Source organism: Diadema setosum, chromosome 7 (genome assembly GCF_964275005.1).
Source record: "Diadema setosum chromosome 7, eeDiaSeto1, whole genome shotgun sequence".
In the NCBI taxonomy this organism is placed as follows: domain Eukaryota; kingdom Metazoa; phylum Echinodermata; class Echinoidea; order Diadematoida; family Diadematidae; genus Diadema; species Diadema setosum.
Window position 1 is genome coordinate 36,365,196 of NC_092691.1, and position 12,742 is coordinate 36,377,937.

At 39.4% G+C, this 12,742-nt stretch overlaps 1 protein-coding gene across 1 annotated transcript; it reads right to left on the bottom strand.

The window, feature by feature from the left end:
• Positions 1 to 1,545: 1,545 nt before the first annotated feature.
• Positions 1,546 to 11,468, bottom strand: LOC140231019 (long-chain fatty acid transport protein 2-like). Its single transcript, XM_072311172.1, has 9 exons — positions 10,973 to 11,468; positions 10,023 to 10,235; positions 8,646 to 8,807; positions 8,042 to 8,166; positions 7,027 to 7,227; positions 5,927 to 6,020; positions 4,460 to 4,658; positions 2,691 to 2,788; positions 1,546 to 1,847 (listed from the first exon to the last, which is right to left on the bottom strand). Exons 1-9 carry the CDS (start codon positions 11,466 to 11,468, stop codon positions 1,546 to 1,548), a joined length of 1,890 nt encoding a protein of 629 aa, XP_072167273.1.
• Positions 11,469 to 12,742: the final 1,274 nt, after the last annotated feature.

Here is a 12,742-nt window from a genome sequence, read left to right on the forward strand (position 1 = left end):
ATTCGAAAATGCCTAGAGACAGCTAGTAACCAAATATGCTACTATAATTTAATAAATAAGAAATAACAATTCCAGTATGTATCTTAGTGTGCACAGTAAGACAGATCAAATCAAATAGGAAAACATCTGAGCACTAAGCCTGAGGTCTGAATTTGCACTCAACTTCTTCCAATGGCTAACGGATGTTTAATTTTTGAATTTCACTGACCTCCAAATTTCACAAAGAAAACCTTCTTAGCATGATGGTTAATATGACATTTGACTGATGTTGGAGATGTTTGAGAATCGGATCTACTATACCTTTAATATTATTAAATCTAAAATGATTATTTGAAAGTTCGGAAATGCTGGAAATATCCTACCACAAGGAGGCAAAATATAAATGGTTCACATTTACAATTCATTTTGTTTTAAAAATTTTCTTATTTATTTTCGTTTTTGACAAACTCGCATACCAGGCTTCAGGCCTGCTAACGCGGGTATACAATAGAAAAAATAAAAGTTAAAACAACACCAGGAAAATCACTAAATTCTCAATTTTGCGGCGCGCTACGCGCGCAGAGTCTCGAACACAATTAAACTTTGCAACTTCCTGGCAAAATGAGTTTTTACTATTTCCTAGATGAAATACCGTAACGCGATTGCATGCAACATACAAAAATACAAATTTCCTCGAGACTTTAAAACGTCATTAAAACAGTCAAAATTCACAATTTGCGGCGCGCTTCGCGCGCAAATTCTTATACAACTTTTGTAGTTCGGTCGTCCAAAGAATATATATATATATATAATTGTGTGTGTGTGTATGTGTGTGTGTGTGTGTGTGTCATCATTGGTATTGGTACCGAAGGTCCGTTTTTTTAGTGACCGCACCCCCCCTTGAAAAATCCTGGCTACGGGCCTGCAAAGGTATAAACCAAACATTGTATTATTTTGGACTTTCGATTAACAAGAGGATCAATCCAAAATGGTAACAGTCCTCTGGCGAAGCATATTTATATAAACATATACATATAAACATATATAAACGTGTTCATGTGTAGTAAAAGCAAATGTAAATTTGAGCACAAAATGCGTATCCAAGGAGGATATAGAAAGTTAAGCTTAAGAAACTCTTTTGTGGAGTAGAAACTGTTATAGCTTTCCATTGTTCACTTGTGTCAAGCGGAGAATGAGTTTCACGGGGAATAATAATTATGCTATTCCTGTCAGCTAGGGCCAAAGCAACGGAGCAAAAATCCGGGTTCGTTGTTGGATAACAAGACCCTATTTGAACTTGAACAAGTTGTGCAATTACATCAACTTGCTCGGGTTGATGTATTCAGTGGATTCCATCATTGACGTATAGGCATTAATTATACCCAAAGTAGCAGCAATTTTCCACACAAAACATAATGCTATATTACAATATTACAGTTTTTGATAATGATAACATATCTATCTGAAATAGCAAAAGAGGTCAGGAGAATTTCAAGTACATTTCAGTATTATTATGAAATCGGCAACTTTTCAGTGTCCCTGTTATACACGTGTAGCTGGCGCGCTTCACAGTTTTGACTGGCCACTGGTCAGTGCCTGAATGTGTCGCTGTGTGATGGGCACGTAGGTCTCCTGGGAAGGTTCGACGATGAATACCTCTTCGAAGTCGGGGTTGAATCCTCGCTTGACCAGATCCGTCTTCTTGTGTTTGAATGTGGACGTCAGATCCGTCGCGCCCACCATGCGCAGGAACTTGGGCTGCGCGTAGGTCGGCAACGAGGAAGTCACGTGATGATAGAGATCCCGGTAGTCCATGGTGGCGCCCTCTCGAACGACAATCGCCGCCATACCGGCTCTGCCATCGTGTCCTGTTGTACAAGCAGATATCGAAAGTACGACAGATTCGTTTTTGCAGCAGACCATATATCAGACATTACATACTGCCCCCTACGATAATTACACGTCATGATGTCAGGTACCCATTAGTCACAAACATGAAGAAGGGATTTTTAAAAAAAAAATGGTCTTCAAAAACAAAATAGGTTCCCATTATGCTGGCTCGGTAATGCGTTGTATGCCCTCGTCAATCTTCTCATGCAATGAAAGAGTGTTCTCGGTTTGAGTTATGATAGTGTGCATGTTCATGCAATTGCAAGTTCAAGCTCCAAACCTCACTTACGGCGCTCGAGACACTAAAGATTATTTCCAACGCTCAACCAACCACTTCAAACATGCCTCCCTACTTAAATGGGATGGCTGGTAACTGATCAGTGGGATTCAGTGGGAATGTTGGGGGTGATTGTTCCAATCCTTGTGGGATTCATTTAAGAGTACATTATGTATCTATTGTTGTGTGAAAATTATTTGCTTCAGAATGGTCTCATATTCAAAGTAATGTGCAGTTTAATGTTTCCAGGTTAGCATGCCTGTACAGTGACGGGGCGATTAAACTGCACATTACTTGAATATGAGACCATTCTGAAGCAAATAATTTTCACACAACAATAGATATATAATGTACTCTTAAATGAATCCCACAAGGATTGGAACAATCATCCCCCAGCATGTCCACTGATTCCCACTGATCAGTTATTAGCCATCCCCTTTAAAGCGTAATAAACTCGTACCTTCATCATGTTCATCGCAAGTTTGTGGATTCAACGTGGTGTTGATTCGTGTGTTGATTGTATACCTATTTCCATCTTACATACCTGGCACATGTACGCCATACACGTTAGCTTCCTCAATGTCAGGAAAACAACTGAGGACGTGCGACACCTCAAAGGTGGACACGTTTTCTCCCTTCCATCTAGGACATAAAGACAGAAACACAATGGAAAATGATTTTTTTAAACAATAAACGTGCCATTCGACATTACAGCAGGGATCAGTTATGAAAAAAAAGGAAGAAGAACTTGAAGGTTGAGATATTTAATCAAAGGATGATTCCTGACCAGCTGAAGATAGTTGGAAAAGAAAGAATTAAGTTTTGTAAGCACAACAGAGAAAATGTTATCAATATCGGATAAAAGGTTAGATTATGGATCTTTTTTGTTTTGTTTTGTTTTGTTTTGTTTTGTTTTTTTAAATTGTGAAGCTTTATCAATATCTGCAAAACAATTTTCGAATAGTTGATAATTATGAATATGCAAACAGGCGAGTTGACGATGTGATCACCTCACAGTTTTCAATCGATCTGCAACAAAAGTGTAAAACTTAATGTTACACCTTCCTGAATATTAGAATAATGATCAGTCACATATAATTACGATTTGAGACTGGAGAATAATTGCGCTTGAACTAAAACAACAAACAAATAAACAAACAAACAAACAAAAACTGGAAATTTCAAGATGTTGTGTACAAATTAAATGACAAGTTTTGAGGCGATGACATCATCAGCTTATTCAATTGCATATTTATATTGACTGTTTAAGAAGAGTTTTGTGAAAAGAGCAAAATTTTCCCATTTCAAAACTTCTTAAAGTTCTATTCGATTTTGATCAAACTTTTACGGTTAACCTTATGAAATTTTACAATTTCATCAGATAAACTTTAACGATGCCGAATTCCCCTTTCACCATTCAGTGATTAATGGCATTTACAAGTGTGTCTGCTTCGAGGAGTAAAATCGGACAGCAGCTTAAATCAAAATTTGACACACGGTGCGTAGACGATACCTTTTCTACAAAGTACATAATGATACTGACCGAAAGCACAAGTCATATTAAGAAAGTGTCCATAGAAAAATGAACAAACATATTTTGAAGGAACAGAGAAGAGTCAACATGACCAGCGCGCATTAATATCTTCAATCTTCAAGTCTTCAAGTTTTCTTTGTGGTAGGTATACTGGATGGAGGATATTCAAGGCCAACACGCAGACCGACTAAAGAGGGACAACGATCTGCGTGTACCAAAAGAATGGAGACACCACACAGACATTATCCCTTGAGCTTGTAACACATTAATTGAGTACTGGTGTTAATGTAAAGGATAACGCTGTGACAACTCGCCCAGAATACCAGTTAAGTCTCATTCATTCACACCCACATTATGTTATAACGCAGGGTCCAATACCCTTACCCAGTAACTACCACCCGTAGCTAAAGAGAGGGTTCCGTCCATTCCATTAGGGAGCTTTAGATTCGCGAAGCGGACGTTAAGACGACGATTGCGTTGGCTGTTCTCCTATCTCCCTGCGTCGTGAAGAAGCTGCATATTTAATATGCAAGGACGCAACCTATAAAAAGTAAAATGGCGCCCCATAATTTGATCAGTGCAACAAATAGCTCTCTGCGTCGTGAATTGAGCGGACGCAAAAATAGCCCCGAAAATGTAATAAAAACTCGGACGAAGCGAGATATACTCGTAAGATCGATTTTGATAAGCGATTTTGCGCAGGCGCAAAAGTTTTTTTTTCTTTTTTTTTCCTCTGAACGTCTGCGTCGCGAAAATCTAAGCTCCTTATATTTTCTCACCTGAAAGTGTCTCCTACTCTGTCGAGGAAGTAGACGTAACCTTCACTGTCGATTCGCATGACGTCACCAGAGTTGAAATACATGTCATCTGGCACCTTTACGTTCCTTATGATCTTTTTCTCGGACATCTCACGCTTTCCCTTGTAGCCGGCGAACTGTATCTTGCCAAGCATCTTCATGAGCAGCAGTCCAGGCTCCCCTTTATTCGTTATGTAAAATAATTGGGGGGACCACGATCCATTAGTACATAGACTTAATAAATTATTGTATAGAGAAGTTTTATTCCAATGAATGCGGACGGGAAAGTTAACAATGCGCTTCTTTGGATTATGGCGGCTTGTCTTTAAATTCCTGCTCGGAATCTGAACAGGTCGGTTATCAGAGCGACTAAGTTCTCAAACGGATTGTATCTGTTTTCCGTTTGACACAAGGTCCCTCTTCGTGGCTTCCGCCACGAAATAGTTCTCATCTGACAGTTTTGTTCGAATAGGGCGGAAGGAAGGAGTTTAGACTAAAATCTTCTCTACTGCAGTTCAAACTACTACGTATAATACAATATTTTTTTTTCTTCAGGTAAAGGGGAATGATATACACAATAATAATGACATGTGGGTCGAATGAATGCAGCAACATTAGTAGCACACATCAGAAAAACTGATGATTAATTCAAAAGTTATGAATCTTTAAAACTTTCGAGCCGCCATCCCTGCTACAACAGTTCGTGACGTCATTGCCGGACAAGGATAAAGAAATTATGTGGATAGTTCCTCCCAGTTTCATTATTTTATGAAAAGTACATTTGTCCCAACTTAAGTTAAAGTCACTGACAAAAAAAAAAAAAAATGTTAAGGGAAATAATAATTCCCTCTGCCTTCTGAAAGTGATAAGTCAAGTGCTCTTTCATTATGCTAGAAAGATGAAAATACGTTTAATTCACTTTAAATTTTCTTCTGATCGTTCTCCCACGGTGACGTCACGAACTTTTTGTCGTTTTCTCATCCACATCCACAAAACGTGATATATTCATAACTTTCGAACGGATTGCTTGATTTCCCTCGAACTGATGCGTTCTATTATAGATGGCTGCATTCACTCAATCCACACTTGGGTATCATTCCCGATTGGCAGCAAGATCAAGAATTGGTTGTTTCCGTTTGGAATTAGTATGCGACATAGGCAATTTAGTACCTTCAGACTGGTTATAGTTTTCCTCTTTAGTCTGTTATTATGATCTCAATCAACTGTCTATTCATATTTAGGGGTCTTTTGATACACACAAAAAAGGAAGCTCTCTCCTCCAGTGTCTTGTAGCATTGACCTATTAGATTTAAGGCTGAGCATTGTATAAAGAAACGAACGAATGAGAAGGGTCGTCTTGTCTGTCTTTAAACCAGCCCATCCTTGGGTTGTTTAAACGAACGCTTGGCCTCAATGCCTTGTTAAGATGCTACGTGGATTAGGACATACCTGTGGGTACACGAATACACATTCCATGTTTGTCTCGCTTTGGTTCCCCGCTGGCAAAGTCATACTCAACGATTTCAATGTTGTCGAAGTATCTCTATAGTTAATATAAAAACACATGTGTCAGTGCAGAGGGTCATTACTACGGAAGGCAACATGTTATCACGTCGACGTTATCTAATACATAACATTGTCAAATAAAATATAAGAATAGAAAAACATGAAAAAGAACAATCTTTCACTTAGAAGAGGTAATAAGCAAACACTAGTATACCAAACACACTTTCTGTCGAGATGAATTGATTATTTATTTGATCCGAAGTCAAGATAACGTAGGCCTACATGCAGGAGGACAAACGGATCATTTAATCTGATTTATATGGTTATTTCAGAAAACCTCGATGGATATCGTTGTGCTATGAGAATTGCAGGAGAGCAGTGTTATCAAAGTAACAGTACTGTGTAAATAGTATAAATACCAGTAAATGAAACAAAACGAATAGCAACCTTAGTTACTTTTTAAAGTTTATTGAAATTGAGTCCCTTATTTGCAATTATCAATTATCATCAAAGCTAATAATTAGATTTTCTGCAAAGTACAATCGTGTCTCACTAGTTCTCCGAGGCTTTAGCATTTAAATTTATACTTAGGCCTATATCAACTCATCATATTTTTTGTGTGTGTGTCAGTAAAAGGAGAACATTTCAGTACCAGTCGGATTTTCTTTCTTTAAACTTCAAATTTGCCTCAGCACCAGAATGATTTTGCTATGGTATATTTGATATTTTCCTTGTGGCATCAACATGTTGGAAGACTTTAGAAGACCCGTATATACGCATTATCAAACTGTGTGGGTTTTTTTTTTTTTTGTGAATGCTATTGCAATATCAGTTTCAGACTTCAACGTAATCGTTTAAACAGTGACTGCCGTATACCTGACATGACAATGACAATGCAATCTCGAAATCTTTTTAAAGAACAATGATAAAATGAACTTTCAATATCCAATTTTCCAATTAAGTAGTTTCGTTCATAAGAAATGTTTCCCCAAAATTAGAATTCTTATGATTATCCGTCTGTTCAATTCCGTGCAAGGATTTACCCTCATTATCCATGAATATTTTCCGACGGTGCCAAAACGTCCGTCGAAGTTGACGAAAGAGAATACGGCTTCCGTAGCTCCGTAGAACTCAAAAATCTGGCCGATGTTAAATCTCGTCTGAAACTCTTTCCAGATCTCAACGCGGAGACCATTCCCGACGGCTGCTCGTAACGGTCTCTCATACTTCCCGTCGTTGTCTTTCTGCGGGTTGAACAATATTAACGCATTCTTTTCAAAATAGTTTACATAACGTAGTTCTCGATTATTTACTTGTCACATGATAACGTGTGATTGTTTATCATTCCCGAGTTTTTTTGTCATTCCCGAGTTTTTTCCTAGGCTTTTCGTCTTCGCAAAATCTAATTCAACTCCATTCTTCCACCTACAGTGGTATTAGTCTTCTCTTCCACTTCCATTATTTTGTTCATTTCATTTTCATTTCATTAATTTGTTTGTTTGTTTGTTTCATTTCCATCTGAGAAGATGGCTGAATAGCCCATATTCATCTGCACTTTAGCTATTCTTCCATGGGGTCCAGCTGGATGTGAGGGGAACTACTTTGTCGTGTTTGTACTTCACCAAGTTATGCACCCCTCTCATGTGTTTGAGTATCTTTGATGGTACCATGAGAGACCACTTTACCGGGTTATGGCACTCTGCTCTTTACCATGTTTAGGATGAATTAAAGAAGTGGGATCTTTTCTCGTGAATGAACTGTGACTCTCTCACAAACGGGACCTACACTTTATGTCCTATCCGAGGAACAGAGTGTTTTGCCTCTTATCTAGAGGGGACGGTATGATTTCACACAGCATTACTCAGTTACACCCGGAAATCGAACCCGTGTTCTTTGGATCTGTCTTGATCTGTTCTTTTGATTTTCTTCGACATCTTTCCCATTTTCTGCTAACCTATACAATTTCGACAACTCGCTGTACAATGATAGAATAATTTCAACAGGGTTGTCTTTAGAAATGTAAGGCGGAAATCTACCGCTATCGTATATGAAACGTACCTCTGGTTGAGCCAGCAGGTAGCGGCATATTTCGCCGATGTACTGGAAGATAGTAACCCTGTACTTCCGTATGTCGTCCCAGAATCGGCTGGCAGAAAACTTCCGGGATACAGCTATTGTGGAACCTGAATCGTGCATTTGATAAAGGAGGGAGGAATTATGATCAAAACTATAAATTGCATGAAAAACTTTGTTTGGAGCAGAAGGTATAAAACGCTCCTCATGATAGGTGACGATCTTCGTTAACCCTTTGGATCACAATTATAACCATGGAGTTACACTTGTAGCTCCATGTTATAACATTTCCAATACATTTAGTAGATCCTACATCCTACATCGTTAGATAAGGAAAGTACACGAGTAGCTTAGATGCGATGAACTGTAAAGACTTTAACAACTCGAACTGTAAAGACGTTGACAACTCGTTAAATACGAAATCTTCACTATGAATGTTTGTACATAGACTGTTTTTGGACATAATGGTTCTTCCTTCAAAAAGACATCACTGTAATACTGCAAAGTATGGACTGCCTGATGGAGGAGAAAATACAATTTTCTGTTTTTTTTTTTTTTTCAATAAAGGTTGACATGAAAATTAAGTTACCTTTTATCCAGCTGCCACATACAGCGATGAGGAGCGCAGCGGAGTGATACAATGGTAGTGAAATGTAGTACACATCCTCGGCTGAAAGCTGGCTGTACAAATGGTAAAAGACTCCCCCACCCACAAGTTTCGAGTGAGGTATGACTGCCGGTTTTGGCATCCCTGGTATTGAGAGGGAGGGGTTGAATCAAACACATGATTTGTTAACTCAGTAGGTTTAATAACATTATGATAATCGATTATTGTGTGACGTTGGGATTCAACGCCAATATAATGATGATGATGATGATGATGAAAATAATGGTAACAATAAACATGAAATTGAATTACATTTATTACAATACTAATGATAACAGATAACTGAATACAAAAATTAATGGATACATCATTTCATTACTTAATTAAGAATTTGGTGAACTGTAGTTAGTAGTACTATTAGGTAAACATGATGTTGAAAAACTTGATATGTGCTGTATGAAAGCATGTGCAGCAGCAAGGTTGCCGTTGAATTAAGCCTAGCATGAACGAAGTGTCTACAGCTTAGAGGATATGAGATTCAAATTGAAACAACACCAACATGTCTAAATTCAGGTTTGGTTGTTAGATATAATCCAGCGTCCTGTCAGTTGTACTGCACTTCAAATCTTCGTGAGCGTCTTTTGCGAAACAGTCTCGACCTCCGTTCTATATTCCTTCAGTTACAGGAAAGTGTATAGAGACATCCAACTCGTTCGCACCTTGGTCAAACCATTTTTTTTTTACTGTCATTACTGACTCAAATGTCAAGCACAGTATATGGTGGTCATCAAACTCCGCTCTGACTTTGCGCTCAGCACTGACATTTTGATGCATACTGTTTTCTTCGTTTACTTTTGTATTTGAATGGATTCTTTAAAGAAATTGCTTCTGTATCCATGGTGATGTCAATGGATGATAACATTTACTATTGCAACAGCGAAACTTCCGGTTACCAATGAATGAATGAGTGATTCAATCATCTATTTGTTAAAAAAAAATACCGTACAGACAACGGAAACATGTCTTACCTCACAGCTATTGACAAAATTTGACGTAGGTGATATTGCAAAGATAACGCCGAGTGTCTCATTTAATGCCATGCTGACATTTCCTAAACGGGATTGACGGGTGACGATGTCGCAAAATAGCTTGTCATGCAAACTTCGATTAATACCGACAAAGCTTTTCAACTTATTAACCGGATATCAATACCTTCAATCCTTGGTAGCATGTACTTAAGGAACATTTCCCACGATTTGCATGGGTGCGTCGTTTCATCTTTTACTTACAGCTTTCACTTAAGGAACAGAAGGAGCTCCTAACGACAAACTCCTCTTATGCTTGATTTCCTCCTCTTACCTGTTGTTCCAGATGTAAAGATGTACGAAGCCACGTCCGTGAGACTTTCAATACGGACCGAAGGGTAAGGATCGTCGGATACCTTGACGATATCCATGGTTACCACATCGTTTGGCGGCGACAGGTCCTCTATGCCCGTGTCGTTGACCATCCAGAGGTCGATGCCCAGCTCGCGGAGATCGGGTAAGATGTCGCACACGGCGGAAAGGAACTCTGTGGTCGACACAAATCGGAGTATGGAAATATTACGACGGGACAGAGAATCAATATGATCTCAGTCTGTGTGAGTGTGGATGTGCTTTTGTGTCTACACAATAGTCATGTACAGTACACTTGTACATTTGTGCACTTTTCGAATCAACAATGCGACAGAGGAGTTTCCTGTAGCCGGAGACTATAGAATGAAACCTCTGTGGTAGCTGTTCACGTTCGTCACTCCCTGAACTTCTTTCTGTAAGTTCAAGTTAAAGACATATCTAAAAATCAAATCAATAAAAACGCAGGAGTGTGAATAGCAAGTCCGTCTTCGTGGATGATTGGGGGGGGGGGGTAGCGGGGGATTGATGCTATACGTAACAAGAAACTACCACGTCTGAAGTGTGTGTTTGAACATTTACACACTGGCTTTCCTCTGTGTCATGTCTGTGTTTAATGTTTCGGCAACTTCGGCATCTCACAATGCTCTCTAGGCTTTACTAGATGTGATTCCTGTGAAACTTATAGCAGTACCAAGTTATAGTAATTGGTGCTAGTTATAGCAAAGACAAACGAACCAACAAACGAAAATGATCAAAGCTGATGATTTATAGTTAAACAGCCCTGGTGAAGATGCAGTGTTTTTCGTAACATTTGGACATACTTTGTTGGAAAGGGGAACGTTATGATATGGGTACTGGCCCCAAGTATTATCACTTGACTGAGCTACCCGCGTTACTTTCAAAACAGCAAACCTGAACCGAAGATGAGTTTCTTGGCTTCGCTCGTTCGTATGCAGTGCAGAAGTGTAGCTCCACGGAGGTTGTAGTTCATCAGGCTCGAAATGACACCCAGCTTCAACAGTCCCAACCACGTCCACAAAAACGTCGGCCCGTTGTGTAGCAGGACGCACACCGCGTCACCTTTCTTCAAGCTGGGGTCCGAACCGCTGATCCAACGCGCCGTCATGCTTGCCTTGCGGGACACGTCGGCATAGCTGTATGATTCCTCTTGGTACAGGATGCAGGGATGGTTGGGAGTTTCCTTCGCATACTTCTCGAAGAATTCAGGGACGGAAATTCTCTCCTTTTCAAGGCTTTCAAGCGTTTTAAAGAACTTCATAATGCGGCGCATTTGTTCCACGTCAGACAATAAGGTCGGGTACTTCCATCGAAGCCAGGCATATGCGGATGGGATGGACACGGCTGCGATGGCTGCGGCCTTCTGGCCGGCACTCCATGATGAAGCCATGCTAGAGTTCTGTCCTTAGTTTTTAACGATCAACACGTGCTTCATAGATAAAACCCCGGAACCAGCTTCTTCAATACAATATATCAGGTGCGTTTCTACCAATCGAAGTCAAATTGCGCGTTTGCACCAGTCCTGGGGCACCAGTGTTTTACCATCGGCTAAAGCGGGGACAATAATAACAGAGACTCTGACTGCCTAACGATGAGATTCTAAAGGTCACTCTTGCATTTCGTTTACACGATTATGATATCGATAAACGCTCTTGTGACTGTTGGCAGTCACTGGACAACTAGCTCAATGTAAAAGCGTAAAATTCGACTCCAGCTAAATCCTTGTTCTTGTAAATTCCTTCAAACTCCTCTATGGGACTAGCGCACCGGTTTTTGTCATTGTCACGTGCAGTGTACACACACTCTCATCTATAATAGTCTCCTTTAGCTAAAGGGGTTTGTACTTTGTACGGTCTTCATGGTGTAAGCGCACAGTAAACACTTCAAGTAGTACTATTCTCGAAGGCAAACAAGTAAAAAGGAGAGAGAGAGAGATATATAGATAGAAATGTGTTGTCGGCTCAGGCGACATGATCACGAAGAATAGCATTGAATGATTTCTACTGTCGTAGACATTAATATTGATGGACACTGGGGAACGAATGCTCTATAAAAGAGAGAACTGCAGTTTAACATGAATGAATATGAGCAGATAAAATATTATACATACCATATTCGTTTGCATCACTTTACCTTATACCACTGTTAGAAACAGGTATACGAACTTCCATTGGGTACGCCCCCACCAAAAAAAAAAAAAAAAAAAAAAAAAAATCAAACGAGCAAACAAAACAAAACACACCCACAGACACACCAAGAACACCGCAGTTGGTGCTGAAGTTCACCAGATAAGTGACCCTCGATCGGTTTTCAAAGTTAAAGTTAAAGGTTGACACGCAACACCACTCAAATATCTATGTTGTAAAACAGTCATAACTTATAGTGTGGGTGTCAGAGGCCGAATCTTGATTTGAATACGTGTATCTCGAAATGCTCAAGAATACAAGAGTTGTATGATCCAGATTCGGATTTGCCATCCTTTAAACAAGGTAAAACTTCCTTTTTGTTTACATTTTCCACTATTCATAAGGAAAAGTATAGGAATGTCAGATTTATGGAAACCACTTTGGCGGCCATTCTGAATATCTCGAAACCCTCAAGGATGCAAGAGTTGCATCATCCAGATTCAGATTCAGCACCCTCGAAATAGGGTAAAACCATCCT

What these genes read in the sequence shown, in the direction of transcription:
- LOC140231019 (XM_072311172.1), bottom strand. Translation starts at nt 11,468, where the DNA reads ATGGCTTCATCATGGAGTGCCGGCCAGAAGGCCGCAGCCATCGCAGCC. An exon ending in CTTTACATCTGGAACAACAG is followed by an intron (nt 8,808 to 10,022) that starts GTAAGAGGAGGA and finishes TCTCAATACCAG; the next exon opens with GGATGCCAAAACCGGCAGTC. An exon ending in GTATGGCGTACATGTGCCAG is followed by an intron (nt 1,848 to 2,690) that starts GTATGTAAGATG and finishes CTTGTACAACAG; the next exon opens with GACACGATGGCAGAGCCGGT.